This window comes from Trachurus japonicus, chromosome 6 (genome assembly GCF_045865225.1).
Source record: "Trachurus japonicus isolate A0001 chromosome 6, Traja_1.0".
In the NCBI taxonomy this organism is placed as follows: Eukaryota; Metazoa; Chordata; class Actinopteri; order Carangiformes; family Carangidae; genus Trachurus; species Trachurus japonicus.
This window is the reverse complement of record NC_140912.1, coordinates 513,279-533,509: the sequence shown is the minus strand read 5'-3', so window position 1 is coordinate 533,509 and position 20,231 is coordinate 513,279. Positions and strand designations below refer to the sequence as shown.

Here is a 20,231-nt window from a genome sequence, read left to right as displayed (position 1 = left end):
GTGGGTTCGCCCTCTCTCTTTTTTCTCTCAGGTTCAAAGACAGTCGGTCCAGCACCCTGGGCGGAGACCCCTACATCCACCATGACAACGGGACTTTAGAGATCCACATAGCTCAGACTCGAAACAGCGGCAAATACATCTGCGTGGCCAGAAACACTCTTGGTATCTACGAGAATCACGTCTTCCTGGAGGTCAAAGGTCAGAAAATCTCTGTGTTTACAAGTAACTGACACAGTGTTACAGTGTGATGCTTAGAATGGAAATGACGGACAAAAGAATCACTTAAATGTGTATGACTTGAATCACATTCTTCCTCTTCAATGTAGCACATACTGTACGTAACCTCTCGACCAAAAATGTTACAATGGTCAAAAAAATCTTCTTTTTTCTTGCTTTATATCTAAGTGGCAGCCACGATAAGAGCTGGTCCACTTCTCTAAATGCTGAGGAAGGAGTTTCAATGCTCGCTGTCTTATCTCCTTTAACGTAGGATTCACTTGTGAAAGGATAAGAGATAATGTCATCCCACAACTGCTTGTGACAGCAACATTTAAAACAATGCACCATTGTATTTTAACTTGGGCAGCCTTACAGTACACAAACAATAAAACAATGCCTCTATGAGATTCTTTATATGATTAGCTGAGCTCCAGATTCTATAATTGTAGATTACTTCATCTTGTCATCAAGTCATCTTGAAGAACAACTACATTGAATTGTATTGAGTAATACAATGTACTCTATATCAATGTTGTTTAATGTAAGGCACTCAAATGATTTTTTCTTTACTGAACAAATGTATAAATCAGTCAAAGAATAGTTCATTCTGGTCCTTCCATTGTTTTTATTCAATTATTGCATTGTTGATTATAATTATATTATTATCATTCAGGCCTGTTCATTTTCTTTTTGTAGTTAGGAAAGGGGTGCACGCTTCTCATCAAACTTTCAGCAAGTGAGCAAATACCATAAACTGTAAAGCTTAAATAGACAGCTGTCAGTCTTTTTAATAATTTATTGAGTTATGATTAATTTATTAATTAAAACAATCCTATAGATTTCTATGAAGAAAAATTACCTTCAGTTGAATCACAATATAAACTATTTATGTCTACCCCAATACCAAACACAAGGTGTGCAGAACAGGATGCTGATAGGGTTTATAGAATGAGTTTCGACTGTCCCTGACCTCGTCCCTCCCGTCCCACCAGAACCCACCCGTATCCTGAGGCAGCCCGAGTACAAAGAGGTCCAGAGGGGCCGGTCTGTGGTGTTTGAGTGTAAAGTGAAACACGACCCGTCGCTCATCCCCACCATGACCTGGCTCAAAGATGATGGAGAGCTGCCTGATGACGAAAGGTCAGATGCTTTCCTACGTTCCAGACCATTAACCTCGTGTTTGCTGTCATTTTACATCAGCTGTTCTAGTTAGAATTTGTTTATGGCGGTTTTTCCGGTCGAGTCAGACGGCCACCCACCCACCCACCCTGAGCCTGGCTCTGCTTGAGGTCCCAACCTCCTAAAATGACCTTTTGTTCCCTTTCTTGTATCGGCTTGGGTGCTTGTTCTCATCTTGACCACCTGATGGTAAAACAAGTGAAATAGCTTTATCAGTATATTTAATGTGGAGGTGCTGATCTGTCTGTATGAACTGCTCTTTTCAACAGACTGATTGTAGACTCCGACAGCCTCACCATCACTGATGTGACGGAGAGCGACGCGGGAACATACACCTGCATCATGAACACCACTCTGGACCATGACTCAGCCAGCGCTGAACTCACTGTTGTTGGTATGTACATGTACTGCTTTGTGGAAGCTATTTTTCACTGACTGGTAAAACAAAACTCAGGATGATTAAAGTGTAACCTCTCCATCTCAGGTCTTCACAGAAAAGTGAATCTGTCCAATAACTTAACCAGCGCAGCAGATTGAATTTCAGTCCTCCAAGGTTAATTGCCTGAGAGTTTACTTAAGAGGGCTGGAGCGGATTTAATCAGCTATCCTGTCCTGTCATCGGCATGAATATTTAACTGTTGCCTTCTTAGCGAGCCAGATAATCTTCTTGTTGTCTTCTGGCTGACTGACCACTAAACTCCTCATTTCACTCCTGCCCCCCCCCCCCGACCCGGCAGAGGCCACACCAACACCAGCTGTTTTATACGGTAAACCTGCAAGCACGCACGGCCATCCAGATGTGCCCTGCTGACGTTGGCCTTGTGTTGTTCTCCATGTTTCTGTTTAGTGAAGCATGTTGTGGCCTGAAGATGCTGTTTGTTTTTGACAATCACGAACCATTTTGAATATTTATTTTCTTCCTTTTTGATCTACCAGTGTTGATTTGTTTGTCTTTTTTTTTTTTACACAACTCCCCCCAAGTCCTTTTTTTTTTCTTTTCATTTTTGTAATTTTGAATTCATTAAGCCACTGATGCAAAAATTAAACATTTAGGCACAAGGGGAAGCAATTTCCTCTCACACTTGAATGGGAAGACAATTTATAAAGCAAACATCTCTCTCCATTCCAGCACTTGGGATATTTTCAAATGCACCATTTGCTCGTCGCTCATTTATTCAAAGCATGCATTTGACTTTATCGCTGCAATTTCAAAACATGAGCATCAATTTAGCCTCTCTGGTGAGGCTGAGACTCGATTTCATGCGGCGTGATTATGGAAGATGCTGAGACTGAGCATCAGCCGTTTCATATGCATGATGTGGCGTCTGCATGCGTATCGAAGATCAAATAACTTAAATAACATGTAAAGAAACCGTGTGCTCGGTTCAAACAACATACTATGTAATAATTATATGGAAACAAATGAATGAAACCTGTTTTGTTTTTGCTTCATCTTGTCATGGCATGGATCCTCCATCTCCTTAACTGTGATAGGACATCACTGTGGATATTGTCCCGGTGTAATGTGTTAATGTTGCTCCTTGTGATGCGTCTCCCCCCAGAGCAACCCGACCCCCCAACTGACCTCGAGCTGACGGACCAGAAAAAGAGGAGTGTTCAGCTCACTTGGACCCCTGGGGATGAACATAACAGTCCTATTCAGAGTATGTCTTAAGTGTGTGTGTGTGTGTGTGTGTGTGTGTGTGTGTGTGTGTGTGGAGCCTCTTTGTATCTGAGGCTTTGTATTTGGGTGTACACAAACCCATTAACCCATTCAGAGTGAAGCAGTTTTAAAAAGGGCCACTCAACTGATTTTCACATATTTTCACAGCTCAGTCATGAGGCATGTAACATGTGAGGACAGTTTTATTATGTCCTCTAACAGTAAATCCACTGTTTCTAGATTCATATCACGATGAGTCACAACATTATGGACACAATTAATTACATGTTCTGTATTTAGATTTAGACTCCCCCAAGCAGAGTGTGGAGACATGTGCACAAAATCATAATTCAGTTTCACAGATTGCAAAGAAAGAAAGAAAGAAAACACCCAAGCTGTGTTTCAGAGACAGATCCATAGGAAGTTGGTAGGTCTGAATCAGAGGTAATGATGCATTTCGGTGGTGACAAGTTTTCTTGGTATAAAAACAACAAGCTATTCATAGAAGAGTCTGGTTCCACCAGTGCAGCATGTGTCACCGCCCCACTGTCTATTAGTGTTGTCAGCATGTTGTGAACACTCATCATTGCACTGCTGGAAGTAGCATATTTAGACATATTTTGGCGAAAGCTTTTGCTTTTTGAGAAACAGACGCCAAATAAACCATGAGGGCATTCGTTCCAGTGTTGTGATCGTGACATCAGGCTGTGTATCAACTGTTCAGTTATGCATGGTGCTTTTCTTTTTCTTTTTTTTTTTCTTCTTTCAAATTCAAAAACAGAATTTCTGATCCAGTACGAAGACGCGCTGCACCACCGAGGTCACTGGCACAACCTTACTGAGGTCCCTGGGACCAGGACAACGGCTCACCTCAAACTGTCCCCCTATGTCCACTACACCTTCAGAGTGGTGGCCTACAACGGTGTGGGTCTCAGCCGCCCCAGCTTCCCCTCCAGGATGTACAAGACAGAGGCTGCAGGTAGAGACTCAGCTCTAGTGAATCCACCAGCACTATTAAACCATGAATAAACATATTAAAGGGATAGTTCACCCAAAATTCAAATTTCACTCATTATCTACTCACCCTCATGTCAACTAAGAGCTGTGAGAATTTTCAGAGTCCTCCGTGCCTTCTCTGAGTTACGGGGTGGCTCCATGCAGCAGTATTTGTCCATATAATGGTTGTCAATGGATACCAACTTTCTTCGTCCAAAAAGACACACCAAAAAACATCCAAATACCTCCATACTGCTCGTCTGTAATGTCCCTCTTGTATTGAAGCCCCGACATGAGAAATTGTTCAGAAAAAAATAAAATAAGTCTATATTTTAAGCTTGTTTGTAGCAGAAGCTCCCAGTGTCTCGGTTCACTGCTCTGCCTGTGTCAGTGCAAATCACCGGCGGAACAATTTCTCATGTCGGGGCTTCAATACAAGAGGGACATTACAGACGAGCAGTATGGAGGTATTTGGATGTTTTTTGGTGTGTCTTTTTGGACGAAGAAAGTTGGTATCCATTGACAACCATTATATGGACAAATACTGCTGCACGGACCCCCTCCCCCCCCGTAACTCAGAGAAGCCACGGATAACTCTGAAAATTCTCACAGCTCTTAGTCGACATGAGGGTGAGTAGATAATGAGTGAAATTTGAATGTTGGGTGAACTATCCCTTTAATATAAGATGGATGCTTCATTTCAGAAACAAGTGAATATGCTGAAATGAGCCTCAGAGAAAGGTTGGAAGGGTTTCTGTTGGATAATGTTTCATTTTGTCTGTATTAATCATTTCTCCAGCTCCAGATGAGAACCCAGCAGGTGTGCAGGGATTTGGAACAGAACGTGACAATCTTGTAATTTCATGGAAGGTAATAAAATTGTACAGGGCTATCCATTGTAATCCTGAGGCATTTAGTGGTGTCCAGGGACTACTTCTACTACTACTACTACTTTCCTTTGTTCTTTTCAAAATGTTCTACTTTCTAATCTGCCCACACAATCATAAATTACATGATTTAAAACTCTTTAAGTTTTCTGTTGAAAATTGAGTTGAAAACACTGAAAACTTTCTTTTCTGCAGCCGCTGACAGGCTTCCAGTCCAATGCTCCGGGGCTTCATTATAGAGTAATGTGGAGGCAGAAGGGAATGGAAAGCGACTGGACATCAGTGACCGTGGCCAACAACTCCAAGTTTGTTGTTTCTGGAACGCCCACATTTGTTCCATATGAGCTGAAAGTTCAGGCTGTGAACGACCACGGAGCTGGACCCGAGCCCGCTATTGCCCACGGCTACTCTGGAGAGGACTGTGAGTTAGGCCGACGGACTCTTTTGGACTGTGTGCGAGAGCCTGAGTTGATGCATTTGGCTGTCTGACATGTAACATTTTACTCAGTGTTTTGGCTGTTAGATTTAACTCTTGTGTCCCCCTGTCTGTTGTACAGTGCCTGCAGAAGCTCCAAAAATTGTCCACGTTGTGGCGCTGAACAGCACCCTGGTGGAGGTGCACTGGGAGCCGGTGCCTCCCAGAGTGATCCGGGGACATCTCAAAGGATATAAGGTCCAGTATTAAGGGTCGACATGCAATGTACCATGTGCAACAATCCCACCACCAGGGTTTTAAGGGTTGTATGTCCCAAACAGATCAAGAGAAGCTGATTCATGCTTTCATCTCCAATAGACTCGACTACTGTAACGGTCTTCGGACTGGACTCCCCCCAAAAAAATATCAAACAGCTGCAGCTGGAGTTTTAACCAGAACAAAGAGATCAGATCACATCACCTCAGTTCTTCAGACCTTACACTGGCTCCCAGTCAGCTACAGAATAGATTTTAAAGTTCTGCTCACTGAATGGTTTAGGTCCAGAATACATGAATGAGTATAAACCCAGTAGAGCTCTGACATCTACTGACTCAGGTCAGATAGTGGAGAACAGAATTCAAACCAGACATGGTGAAGCAGCATTTAGCTGTTATGCTGCACACAACTGGAGCAAACTATCAGCAGAACTGAGATCAGCCCCAACTGTGAGCATATAGCTGAGCTCTTTTTAATAACTTTAAACTTTATCTATTTTCTCTTATTTTACTTTTTTATTCTTCTTTGCTCCTGCTTTTAACTCTGTGCTTTTTGTTTTTATGCTGTTTTATGCTATTCTTTTTTCTTTTTAAAAAAAAAAAAATTTGTCTTTATATAAAGCACATTGAGTTGCCTTGGTATGAAATGTGCTATATAAATAAAGATACCTTGCCTTGCCACCAGACACAGCCATGCTCACTACAATTGAACTGCATCTTGTAGGTGTACTACTGGAGAGAGCGCAGCCTCCACAAACACAACCCCAACCACATGGAGAAGCTGATCCTGACCTTCAGTGGCAACCACAGCCGCGGCCTGCTGCCCGGCCTGCACCCCTTCAGTCTCTACTCCTTTAATGTTCGAGTTTTTAATGGCAAAGGAGAAGGTCCCCCAAGCCCCACCCAGAAGTTTGAGACGCCTGAGGGAGGTAAGAGAAGACATGCACTCTCTTTTTTAAACCTGTCTGCTGTTATATTACTGTATGAATTGTAAAGGAATTTCAAAATGGTAATTATTCTTTCCATCTATGGTGAAAATCACAAAGCCGACCTTCCTTCAGTGTTTAATAAGTAGGTTACATTTTTAACACAGCCGCAGCATCATGACAGCTCATGTTATCTTTAAATACGAGACAAGTGGATTCAGTTTAAAATGCATTTGATCAATAAATGAAATACTCCCACTGCAAACCATTAAAGATATATGAAAATAAAAGTTGAATGGCTGGGAGTTGGTTCTCAGTGTGTGGGTGTTGCAGGTTTCACTTCATTATACTTTATTATGTGAAGGTTAAAAATCCTCCACAGTCATTGATTCAGATAATTATTATGATGTTACCCTACAGTAGCTTTGCTTTCATGATCTTGTGTTTTTTTCCCTCCACAGCGCCTGGGATGCCGACTTCTCTGGTGGCCACCAACTCAAACACAGACTCTTTAACCCTTCAGTGGAGTCCTCCTCATGAGCGTAACGGACGCATCACTGGCTACACCCTCAAGTATCAGCCAGGTGAGGCTTTTAAAGTAATGAATCCTACAGTAGCTTCAGGCCTCAGTGAGCCCAGCGTTAAATGTCACCTTCTGTCATGTAGTTTGTAGTTTTGTCATTCTTCTTCATGTCCTGTACTGCCATTCTGTTCAAAGTCGGATAATGAGACAGATAGGAATAACGAGAATAGTCTAAAATCATTTCAAACAAGTCATTTTGCTTAAATTACAACACAAATTAACAAGTCAACTTTTGTCACTCCCACCTTCTACACCTTCTGAACCCCACACCTCCGTGCTTCAAATGCTTTCATTTCCACCTTTGTCATTTTGACACTCGAACCCCATCTACGACCCCCTCCTCCCCTTCCATTCAACTTACCTTTACTACTTCCACCCCCCTTCCATCCCGTTTTTTTCTTGTCACCCGACCTCCCTCCGCCCTGTAGTCAATAACTCCAATGAGCTGGGCCCAGAGGAGCAGCTGGCCCTGCTGGCCAATGAGACCTCAGTCACTTTGCCCAACCTCAAGTACAACACACGCTACAAGTTTTATTTGAACGCGAAAACAAGCGAGGGAGAAGGTCCAGCCATTACTCAGGAAGCATCCACCATCATGGATGAAGGTAAGTCAACAAAAGTAGACGACTAAAAGAAGCTGATGGAAACAGTATTCTTGTTTCTGCAGCTGGAAACATACACTTACGTATATTTAAGGTGATGAATGTGTTTTTTTGTTTTTTGTTTTCAATATAGTAAGATCCAAACATTTTAAGTCCAAGTCCAGCAAAAAAAATTAAAGTTAATCACAGAGCTCTTCAGTTCACCATACTTTACTCAGTGTTTTCATCCATCTGACCTTCATCAGGATGGTTAAAAAGTCAAAAGATAAATATTTTTGGAAAAGTTGGCTTTTCACATTCTCATTTCTTATAAAAAAAATTCAATAAAAAAAAAAGATCAAATTAAAAACATGATGGTAAGACCTAATGGAGGCCAGATGGTCAAAACATTACACAAATCAAGTGTGGTCTTATAGAGGAGAGTTGTGGCATGTGTTGTAATCACACTCACACACAACTGCCCCTCTGTCTTGATTTATTGTTCACATTGACAAACTGACCCCAGACCCCAGAATGCAGTTTGTTGTAAAGCATGGTGTTCTGATGGTGAGTGCTCTCTGTAAAGTAGTGCTGAAAACACCACTTCATTTATAAATTAGTCGAAAAAACCAATTGACAAGATGACAACAACTCAGAAACCCCTTTTATCCTTTATATCGGCCATGTTGTTCTTTGGAAATAGTCAGCAGACAACAAGCAATTTTCTGACATTTTCTAGACAAGACAATTTAGTGGAAGAATGGAAAAAGAATTGATGAAAATGTTAGCTGTGATCGTAATCGTCAGATTGTTAATAATGTAATGTTACTTGTGTATGTGAAATGTTCAATGTATAGTTTAATGCACATCATTCCACAGCACTTTGAGTTTATTTTTGGATATTTTACAAACATGTCATACTGTACTTAGTTATTTCATCCAGTGATCACACACATGTTCCTGTAGTGTAGAACATGCGTGTGATCCAGTTACATTGCTGTAAACGGTGACCCATGCTGTTATGAAACCTCAGACCGATCACTTTACATTGCATTCACTCTTGCATGACACAGCATGACCAGCTGAATGTCTCACCGTCCTGTTGTTTCTCTGTGTTCAAACCGCGGCTTCAGAAACCCACCACGAGCATGAATTTCCCCCCCTACCTCTTTTAAATTCTGCTGCCCACCAAAAACGCTCCAGTGTGTTCAAAGCTGGAGAAGTTCAAAGCCACGTTAGATAAAGATGCCGTGTGATGTGTGCCTTTATAATGTCATGTGATAGAGTTACACAAGTCTTTTCAAAGCACTTGGCTACATTTTTTATTGTAAGCGCCTCTGGCAACTTTGACCTCCTCTCATTTCTTCCGTGTTTGCTGGTGCTGCTTCCCGCTGCATGGCGAGGCTTTGCTTGGCGTGCCAGTGATCTGTGTGCAGTGTGTATCATGACTTCAGTGTTTGTCGTGTCCCTGTCTGTGGAAAGTGTTTGTTTTTTTGTGTGTCTTGTGTGTTATGCAATCTTTACCCCTCTATACTGACAGTAGTATACAGGAAATCCTCAAACCTCTCATCCCATCTCATGGTTCCTCCTGACTTGACATTGTTATAGTACAAGGCTGTGATTGTCTAGATTCAGAGACTATAATGAAATGAAAGCATTTAAAGGGATAGTTCACCCAAAATTCAAATTTCACTCATTATCTACTCACTCTCATGTCGACTAAGAGCTGTGGGAATTTTCAGAGTCCTCCGTGCCTTCTCTGAGTTACAGGAGGGGGGGTCCGCGCAGCAGTATTTGTCCATATGATGGTTGTGAATGGATACCAACTTTCTTCGTCCAAAAAGACACACCAAAAAACATCCAAATACCTCCATACTGCTCGTCTGTAATGTCCCTCTTGTATTGAAGCCCCGACATGAGAAATTGTTCTGAAAAAAATTAAATAAGTTAAATATTTTAAGCTTGTTTGTAGCGGAAGCTCCCAGTGTCTCAGTTCACTGCTCTTCCTGTGTCAGTGCAAATCTCGCGTGATTTGCACTGACCGGCGGAACAATTTCTCATGTCGGGGCTTCAATACAAGAGGGACATTACAGATGAGCAGTATGGAGGTATTTGGATGTTTTTTGGTGTGTCTTTTTGGATGAAGAAAGTTGGTATCCATTGACAACCATTATATGGACAAATACTGCTGCGCGGACCCCCCCATAACTCAGAGAAGAAACGGAGGACTCTGAAAATTCTCACAGCTCTTAGTCGACATGAGGGTGAGTAGATAATGAGTGAAATTTGAATTTTGGGTGAACCATCCCTTTAAGTGCCAGTCATTGGATTGTCCTTTGATCAACAGACCTATATCTTGATGGTTGTCTTCTTTCTTGTGTACTCAGCGCGGCCTGTGAGTCCGTTTGGGAACGTTAGCTCCTCGGTCGGAGAGGACGGGGCCCTGATCAGTTGGGAATACTGGGGCCCGGGAAAAAACATTTATGTAGAATACATAGTGCAAAACAGTAAGCAACGGCGTCTTTGTTTGTGTTAGCTCTACACATAGGTGGCAAGAGATCCCTACTTCATTATTGGCTTGTGCAGGTGAATAGAAATATTGGCAGTCATATCGCTGCTGGCTTCTGCCAACGTGGACCCAGATGTGATAAACAAGGCTGCCTGTGATTGGATTGCTAATTACCCAGTGCTGTTATTGACTAGAGTTGCGCGCATTTCCCCGTGATAATCTTTGCTGGAGTTAATGTAGAGAAACTTCACAAAAAGCAGCACGACCATTCCGGCTATGCCAATTGATTTTGACTGGAGGGCTCTCCATTGTTTTTATCCACCTGCAGTGAGGATGACAAGCACCATGTTGTTGTAGTATGGCTCTCTCACACCTACTGCTAATGAATTAGATTAGGGAGATATCATGGTCATAGATCCCATTAGTCAGACCTTTTTCACATTTAGCTCTTCCTCACGTTATGATGAGCGGCCCTGAGAGCTCAACCCTGTGTCACTTAAAGGTACATTGTGTAATCGATTATTTCATTCAAAAGTCTGTTTTTCATTAACCAGTAATCCCCCCCATCAACAAAGTGAAGTGTTCCTTTCAGCTCTGAATGAGCCGTTCATATCATTCATATCTCCATGGAGCGGGTAAGCTCGGTGCTGCTGCCATGTGGTGTCGCCATGTTTTTACGTTCAGTGGCAGCGTGACAGTAGGAAACCACGGAAACTCAGCGGAGACACCGGAGCTGTCGGCTCAGGTCGAGGTGGCGTCTGTGAAAAGTCACCGCGGTAACGCAGTGAGGAGGGATGGAGCGTTACACTGATGCTGCATTCAGGTGCAGTCGGAAAAACGGCCGTCAGTAACAAACCAGATGTCATTTTAGTCACAGAAGTCGAGAGAAAGCCGGTAAAACGTGGGTCAGGTCAACAATACCACATCGCCATGACAACATATTGTCACGTGTATTGTTTTGCCTCGTGCTGACGGACCACTTGTTTACATAGAGGCTTGTTTAAGCCGTTACGTGCAGCGGCTGTTGTCCGTCTGCCATCTAACCGATTTCACGTGAATGCAGCATGAAAAATACGACTGAGTTGTTTGCGATCTACAACTGAACCGCTAGATGGGAGTAATTCTTACACAATGTACCTTTAAGAGAACACATGCAAACAGACCAAATGATGAAAACAGCGTCAGCCATTTGACAACACATGTGCAGCGTTCAGAAAACAAGTGTAGGCTGTAACTGCCATGACTCTGTGAGGCTGTAATAACAGCCACTAATGCTAACATTAGCATGCTGACATGTTCACAATGACCATGCTAACTTGTTAACAGGTGTTATATATTTGCACCATTGTAGTCTAGCATGCTAATATTTGCTAAAAACACAAAGTACAACTGATGCTATTGGGATTGTCGATAAAGTTTTGGATTAACTGAGATTTTGATCTGACAGTGGAGCTAGATGGAAAAAAACTTCACTAAAAATCACATCATGGCTTTACCAGGGAAGATGATGAAGGTGATAACTGACAACAGTATGAATCATCCTCTGTTTCAGTCCATCCTGTGGATATGATGATATGATTTCAGTCTGAACCAAAGTAATGGACTGACATTAAAAAACATTTTGTGTGGTATTACTCAAAACAAACAGAGAAAACAACAATTTAACACTGAACACAACTGCCCTGTTTCAAGGGAACAACAATTTAGTTTTTATTACCCGATTGAGACTTATGAAACTTTTTGAGGTGTAACATTTCTGTAATTGGTTGCAGGTTCCTACGTTTTTTTCTAAATCCTACACATGTGCTGTGAAGTGAGTGAAATTATAGTTCGTTGTGCTCCCAAGGCCTCAGTAATAACTCATTCATATAGATTAAAGGGATAGTTCACTCAAAATTGAAATTTCACTCATTATCTACTCACCCTCATGTGGACTAAGGGCTGGGAGAAGTTTCAGAGTTATCCGTGGCTTTCTGAGTTACAGCGGGGCTCTGTGCAGCAGTACATGTCCATATAACGGTTGCAAATGGATACCACTTTTTCTTCGTAACAAAAAGACACACCAAAAAACATCCAAATACGTCCATGCTGCTTGTATGTAATGTCCGTCTTTTATTGAAGCCCTGAAATGACGGCGGCGCAAATCTCGCGAGATTTGGACGGACCAGGAAAAAGAGTTTCCTGCTGCAAACAAGCTTGAAATATAGACTTATTTAATTTTTTTCGGAACAATTTCGCATTTCGGGGCTTCTATACAAGACGGACATTACATACGAGCAGCATGGAGGTATTTGGATGTTTTTTGGTGTGTCTTTTTGTAACGAAGACAGTTGGTATCCATTTGCAACCGTTATATGGACATGCACTGCTACGCCGAGACCCCCTGTAATTCAGAGAAGCCACGGAGGACTCTGAAACTTCTCCCAGCCCTTAGTCGACATGAGGGTGAGTAGATAATGAGTGCAATTTGAATTTTGGGTGAACTATTCTTTTAAATTAACGATTGAGCTGTTAAAGTAAGTTAAAACAGTTAGCATAGGCCGTAGTGTAATCTCATCCTTGTAGATGCTTCTTTAATCAACCAGCTAGTGATGTGCTGACCTCTGTGGCTCATTTGAAGTTGTGCTCGTTCCATCAAACCTCTCTTCATGACCGTCCTTCCTGCAGGTGAAGGGGAAGAGGAATGGCAGAAAGAGCTTGTGAACGGCTCTCAGAACGTTATGCTGAAGGGCTTAAAGGGGGGCCTTGCCTATAGGGTGCGTCTGGTGGCCAAAGGTCACCAGGACCAGCCGCTCCACCACTCTGAGGAGCTAGTGGTTACGGTACCAGGTGAGGCAGTTCCTGGGCGGTCGCCTCCACCTCGGCCTGGCCTTGCACTGTGTCGTGTGTAGAGTGTGTATTAGTTTGTGTTGTTGAGCCCAGTCAAGCATGGGTTCGCTCCGTATGCAAGGCATGTACTGTAGTGATGTAGATACAACGTGCATGATTGTTTGGTTTACCTAATGTCGGCATAACCAAGTCAGTCTTGTAGATTTGGTAATTAGAAAATTGGATTTCACTCTAATATAAAGGTGAAATACTATATGTTTAGTGCTATAATATCCAACCTAATATAACCCCGTAAACCTACCCGTTTGTGTGTAATTGTGTGTATGTCTGTGTTTCTGTGTGTCCGTGGCAGTCTTTGTGTGCGGCTGTGAGACAAAGATTGATCTACATTCAGCACTAATGTGGTTTCAATGACTTCAGGTCACCATTAACTCGATCTAAGAGATTTCTAACTTGTCTAACATAAAAGTTATATTTGGGTCAAACCTAAATCTAACCCATATTTGTAACCATAAGCAGTCATGGTCCACTCGTAAACTGAAATCTCTAACTTGAGCTAGGACAATGCTAAAACACATTAAACGCTAACTTATTACATGTTATATCTTTGTTTTAACACATAATTATGGATCATTGGTCTTTCCTTTAAAATGGAGAAAATAAAGTCCAGCCATAAATTAAGTGTTCCTCTCCTCTTCCTCTGGCCAGCTGTGGCAAGCAGACAGGTGGACATCGCCACTCAGGGATGGTTCATTGGCCTCATGTGTGCCATCGCCCTGCTGATCCTCATCCTCCTCATTATCTGCTTCATCCAGAGGAATAAAGGAGGGAAATACCCAGGTGAGCAGTCAGACAGAGACCATCGTAGGCACACTCGTATATAAACCCACTCTTTATTTCTTTATTTGCCGGTGGTCAATTACATTACGATATTGTTTTGTGTTTTATTGACATTTTTTCCATTCTCACCATAAACGCATGAAAGGTTTCTCCGTGTAAAGATAATGTCTTTATTGTATACCACAAAATGATTATTGTTATTACTCGCTATCACAGAAAATCTATGGAAAAAATGTTTTCCATTAAAACAGGGAACTTTTTTAGACAATATATGAAAAGTACATTTCTAAATTTTGTTAGTAAAACAGAACTCTCCAGTTGCAAGAAAATGCCAAAATCTTGTTACAAAAATTGTGTCAGTGTGGTAGAAATACTGTCCTGGGTGCAGACTGAGTTTACACCCTCACAGGTTTCTCTGCTTCATAAGCTGCATTGTTCTCAATTCTCTCCTCTTCTCCCACCAGTCAAAGAGAAGGAGGACGCACACACAGACCCAGAGTTCCAGCCCATGAAAGAAGACGACTGCACTTTTGGGGAATACAGGTGAGAGAAAGTGCTCCGGCCTCTGGAGTCCCCAGAGCCAATTTTACCCATCAACCCTTGCCCCGTCCCTGATTTGTGCCCAGATCTCCTCTCTCTGGCAGGGCTGGAGCTCTGCACTCCCTCCCTCCTCTCAACCCTTACAGCTGACCAATAAATGATCCAGGATCACCAGTAACAGAAATTCAAAACAAGAAGAAGTGCCCCCTCACATTTCAACCTCTACCACCGTGAAGCACAAGATTTTGTTTTTCTCTCCTGGGTTTTGGGACGTCCTGGATGCTACTTATGTTGGACTCTGTATTGTATGTACTTGACTTGACATTGTGGTGTCATTTGAGAAGCAGGATTCTTCAGGTTCAAGGGATGTAGGGGTTTGGGTGTTCTAAAACTTCAAAACAGACAGTCAGGAAAAAAATAAGCTAGATTCATCTTCATCACACACAAAAAAATGATCCCAATCGTCAAATCCCATTTCAACTAATAAGCTACTCATAATACATTGTGTGTAAAGTATATAGTATTAACACTTTGCCTAGTGTATTGCTACTGACACCCAGAGGATTGAAAATCATTGAAGCGATCATTCCTGCTCACTTCCAGCAGTTACCAAGCTACAGTATGCTTGTTGGCATCCTCTTTTTAGGCTGCTTCTCCAATCGCACGCAGAATAAAGAAAAATGAAGCACTTTACTTCTGTATAGCTAGCATTTTTGAATATTGTTTTTATATAAGTCGATTTATAAGATGTCTTGCTTTTATATTTTATATTCCTTTTTGTATTATGTATACATAAATCTATTCTATGGATTTTCTGCTGTGATAAATACATATCGATATATACAGTATATATATATAGATATATATATATAATATGTGATGTGCATGGTGTGAAGATCTGAAAAAATCTGCTCTAGGCAATAATGTGTTGAATGGAATTACTGGTCATATATATAGATATACAATATATAGATGCATATGGATCTACTATGAAATTATCAGCATGTTTGAGAGAAGCAGACATCACAGAGTATGCAAGAGCTAATTAATGCTGTTAATAACAGGCCAGAAGAAATCATCTTAAAGGATGAGTCTGGAGAATTCTACTTTTTTATTGTCAAAAAAATTCTGTAAAAAGACCAAAACCCACAATGAGTAATTCTATTTCAGTACTTTTAACGAAGATTTAAATCTTTAAGAACATTAAAAAAAATACTTTTGTGTTTTAAAAGCAGAACATTTTCCTATCACAGCTGGATACTGTAGCTTTTTGTAATATGCATTTATTGGGGGCTATTTTCCGCAGGTGATATGTTAAACTTGTTACACATTTAAAGCAGCAGAATGATAAAGGAGGGACTAAAAATAGACCACAGTGTCCATAATGAAGGAGCATGTTTCACTGCGCAACATTTTGGGTTTACAATAACCACAATAACATATGGCTAAACCATTTAGCCATATGTTATTAGCAGATTTAGAACAATAATGGAGCTCTATGCGACAAGGGAATGAAATGTATGACACTTGTGAGCACAATTAATTCATTGGTTTTTTTTTGTCTTTTCATGGGATTTTATGCCAATAAGAAAACTGTAGAATCGTTAAACTTATAGTCTTGGAAGATATGAAGAAGAGCCTATTACACCACAGAAACACATCACAGAACACAGTAGACAATAAATCACAAGGCAAAGTGTACAAATATTATAGTGCCTTTGTGAGAGTAAAAGTGATATCCATGCTGTTTCATTAGGCTCAGCTGGAACCTTAAAGTATGTCAATAAAGGCATAACTCAACTCAACTGAGCTGTTCTTGTGTGACTGCAGGAGAGCGTACTGTCAGTTCAGACTCTACATGTACATGGCTGTACCCGTCCGAGTGCCACGCTTACATACAACTTGTTTTTAAAGTGTGTGCATAGTGCAATCATGTCTAGGAGTGACTGTTGTGTTGTGTGGGATATCAGCTGGATCTCCTCATCCGAACCCAGGGGTGTAGGTCTCAGGAAAGGTAAGGGTGACGGTGGTGTGTGAGGGGGGGTGTGAGGGTCATCATTCTGCAAACCTAGCATGCAAGCAGGGTTAAGTGGATAGTTCGGTCACTGTGGAGAAAAATGCCCGCTGTATACACATCCCAGGTTTTCACAGCTGTCATCAAGTTTAATATTTGGTCATAAAGCCTTCATCATGTACGGTGCATAGAGAAGTCAATCTGCAGTTTTACTGTCCTTTTTCAAAAATGCTTTTGCATATTTGATTATAATTTATAAGAATATCCCAGCATCATGATGGCTTTTTGATCTTATCCCATTGATATTCAACTCATGGATGTGGAATGTTGTCTACCGTATCTGATATCCAAAGAAAACTTTCTTTGCAGATTTTCCATGCATTTTGCCAATTTGTGATTATTATCATGCTTGCTTTGGGGGATGTCTGGCTGAAAACTTTTGCTTTCCAAGTGTTACGTACTCATGCCATCGCTGTGGATTTTTCTGTTTTCCATCACAACCTCTGTCTTTGGGTGGTCGGGGGAGGGGAGCAATGCTTTTGTCAAACAACACATTTACCACCTCATTTTTTTGGTTTCAGGGGGAATTTGAACAGGATATGATTGCTTGAGCGTTATTCCCCTGTTGCCTGATGGAAACCAACTAATCATTCATAGCTGCAGTTTTTTAGACATGGAGCAAGCCAAATTCAAATTTGCTTCCTGTGCAGTGGGCAGAAGTGTTCACTGTTGAATACTAATGAAAGCTGCTGAGTTTAGTTTAAAAAAAAATAAGTCAACTTACTTTCAACATGGAAAAAAAAACTTTATCGTGACCTTCTGAACTCACAGCAGATGGTGGTAAAAGTAACCATTGGCTGTTTGGTGCTCCATCTAAAAAAAAAGTAAACCACTAATCTCCTTGTTGCATCTGTCACATCATCTCACCTGTAACACCCGCATGTTATTTTCTCCTTCAGTGACAATGAGGACCATAAACCGTTAAAAGGGAGCCGCACACCGTCTAATGGGACGGTTAAGAGAGAAGACAGTGACGACAGTTTAGTTGACTACGGGGAAGGAGGAGACGGACAGTTCAACGAGGATGGCTCGTTTATCGGCCAGTATAGCGGAAAGAGCGCCAGCAGGGACACTGCTGAGGGCCACGAGAGCTCAGAGGCCCCGTCTCCTATTAACGCCATGAACTCCTTGAACTCTTTTGTGTAGCCGATCAGTCCTCGCAGACCAGCATGAGGCGCTGCACTGACTGACTGCTCAATCCCCCACATCTCTCTGTCCCAACACTGCATGGCTTTATGATCACACGTCCATCCCCGGTGCCACACATGCCACGTTCAATACCCACGACTCTGCAAAGGCATTTCTGTTTTCACTTGAACATCTTCTCTCTCTCTCTATGGAGTGGTGTGGAAACCCCATAGCTCATTATATAGGAAATAGCACAACCAGTCATATAAATTTAATAACAGTGCATGAAACACCCAATATTACCTAAATCCATATTATATATTATATAAATTAACACTTTGATATTAACTAGTGTTGCATTCTTGCTGTACCAGGACTATGCAGTGCTCGTCTGAACTATACTTGTTTTTGTTATCAGTTATTATATTATCTACTATGTTCAAATAGTAATCAGTGTCTACACTAAATCATTATTATCCCATGTATTTCTTTCCAACACAGAGGCTTGTACAGGAATCTGTATTTAATAATGTAATTAATTCATGTATTTCCAACATGCATTTACAATGCACAATGCAGATCATGTACAGTGAGTGTATATATACTTCTATATAAATGAACTATCTGTAAACTGAATTCTGGGAGCAGTGCACACAGCACGCCTTAGATTTGCTGCATTGACACATCTTCATCTGTCACCACTGTGTTGAATGATCCATCTGCACCTATGGAGGAGGAAGCTGAAAATGCTGCATGGCATGTCAAAATGACCTTTGCCCTGCATGTGACATCCTCTTATTGAGCTTGATCTGAGGGCTGGTGGGGAAACTCTGAGGGTATCACAGCTTCTGGTGTCAGTCCCTGCAGTGCTCCTTCAGCAGGTAGTGCCTTTCCTTCAAAAAAAAAGAAAAAACCACAACTCAATTCTGAAGTGAGTTCAGTGACTGGAACAGAGACAATAGTTGGACTGCAGAAGTCATATCCCAGGATGGATAACATAAGCTTGAGAAGAAGACCCTGTGGAGAGAGGAGCAAATCATTCAATTCATACAGTACATCCTTCTTCAAATCTCTCTTTAAAGACTTGGAGACACTGGACTGGCTTTGATTCTTCCAAGAAGCAAAACCTGCTATAGCCACACTGGATCGGGCTCAAATCTTAAAACCATTTCTGGTACACAAACTCTGCAGTCAGTATGTACAGTACCTGATTGTATTTCTGCAGTGTATGAATGTATGATTATCTGAGTATCGGTTGTGTGCGTGCGTGTGCATGTGTGCAGATATGGTACAAAATTCAATTCCCATTAGGAAAAAAAAAAGTTCACTTGTACTAACTACACTTGAGGGCCTTTGGATGGGATCAAGATTTCTTTTCTCTTAACTTGCATCAAGTTTTATTTTTTTTTAAGGACGTGTATTTGTTGAATTTGTAAATACTTTAATTGACTGTACAGGGACAAGCAGCCTCTGAGGCAGACAGAGAGGCAATATTGTGCATGATATTGTTTAACTTGTTGATAGGACTGTATTAAATATAGATTACTGTAGAGAATATCTATATTCATTTTCTCCTTGCTGTGCACAATGTACATTGTACTGTAACCAACTGCACAGAGAAGTGCATATGAATTTGGATTCTGATTGTTTTCTGATTTGCTCGTCAGCGAGTTGTATAACTTTGGTATTGTACAACAACCTAGAGGGTGTAGGGACAATATAAATTGATGCACAGGATGATATTACTTTGATTTGTATTGGTTCTACGCAGTCCCATTATACTGCCAAAATGATGCTCTTTTTCCGACAGTATTGCAAAGGGTTTTGTATTTAAGAAAGAGATTTCTACTAACAGATGCTTTCTTTGTCTCTATTTAAGTTTATCCTTTTAGTGCAAGTATGATATTCAAGCTACTGGAAATATAATGAATGAATAAATAATTATCTGCTTTAATTTCATCTTTCAGTCTCTTCTGTTAAAACCCTGTTACTCAGATACTGTATGCTCAGTGCTACAAATAGAGTGTTGAGTGCATTCATAGTATGTTTGTGCTGTGTGTTGGTGTGTGTACTGTATGTGTGAGTGCACTTATGTGTGTCAACAAGTCCAAACATTATTTGATAGTTCAGTTCCTAACCTGAGGGTCAGGTTCACTCCAAAGGCTTATATGATACATCTGGTGGTGGTTCATTCTATGATAATTGATTCATTTCTGCTACACAAATGTATTGTCATTATTGCTGTATTCTGTGTTTTATGAAATGATTGTGTGTTATCACTTTAGGGCTCAAAAAGTTCAGGAACCACACGTTCAAACTTCAACAGATACATAGAAGGAACATAAATGAAAATACTCACATATTTCAAAACTTTGGTGATTTGATAGAACCTTTTTTTTTTTTGCATGTGTTTATTTTAATTTATTTATTTGTTTATTTACACGGGACAGTGCATATTGATGGACATACACTGGACTTAGCACTGTTGCTAGATTTCATCCGCAGTCCCCAAACATAAAACAGTTGCCATAAGAAGTCCATAAAAGCAGAGGACCGATAGATAACAAAATAAGTAGATTTACATGAT

At 41.0% G+C, this 20,231-nt stretch overlaps 1 protein-coding gene across 20 annotated transcripts in view; it reads left to right on the top strand.

The window, feature by feature from the left end:
* LOC146985274 (neuronal cell adhesion molecule-like) overlaps positions 1 to 19,598 on the top strand; it is an 89,989-nt gene extending 70,391 nt beyond the window's left edge. For 2 of the 20 annotated variants that reach the window (XM_085778144.1, XM_085778142.1), the window contains 17 exons: positions 32 to 198; positions 1,212 to 1,359; positions 1,668 to 1,792; positions 2,136 to 2,165; positions 2,961 to 3,062; positions 3,843 to 4,040; positions 4,857 to 4,927; positions 5,140 to 5,365; positions 5,502 to 5,617; positions 6,359 to 6,563; positions 7,022 to 7,144; positions 7,572 to 7,748; positions 10,112 to 10,231; positions 12,901 to 13,062; positions 13,771 to 13,902; positions 14,367 to 14,445; positions 17,416 to 19,598. In XM_085778144.1, coding sequence (XP_085634270.1) covers positions 32 to 198; positions 1,212 to 1,359; positions 1,668 to 1,792; positions 2,136 to 2,165; positions 2,961 to 3,062; positions 3,843 to 4,040; positions 4,857 to 4,927; positions 5,140 to 5,365; positions 5,502 to 5,617; positions 6,359 to 6,563; positions 7,022 to 7,144; positions 7,572 to 7,748; positions 10,112 to 10,231; positions 12,901 to 13,062; positions 13,771 to 13,902; positions 14,367 to 14,445; positions 17,416 to 17,662 — 2,428 coding nt within the window. In that variant the 3' untranslated portion in view covers positions 17,663 to 19,598. Of the gene's footprint in view, positions 1 to 31; positions 199 to 1,211; positions 1,360 to 1,667; positions 1,793 to 2,135; positions 2,166 to 2,960; positions 3,063 to 3,842; positions 4,041 to 4,856; positions 4,928 to 5,139; positions 5,366 to 5,501; positions 5,618 to 6,358; positions 6,564 to 7,021; positions 7,145 to 7,571; positions 7,749 to 10,111; positions 10,232 to 12,900; positions 13,063 to 13,770; positions 13,903 to 14,366; positions 14,446 to 14,528; positions 16,248 to 17,415 lie in introns of those variants that run through there. The other 18 variants (XM_085778145.1, XM_085778143.1, XM_085778152.1 and 15 more) reach the window with 13 other exon arrangements.
* Positions 19,599 to 20,231: the final 633 nt, after the last annotated feature.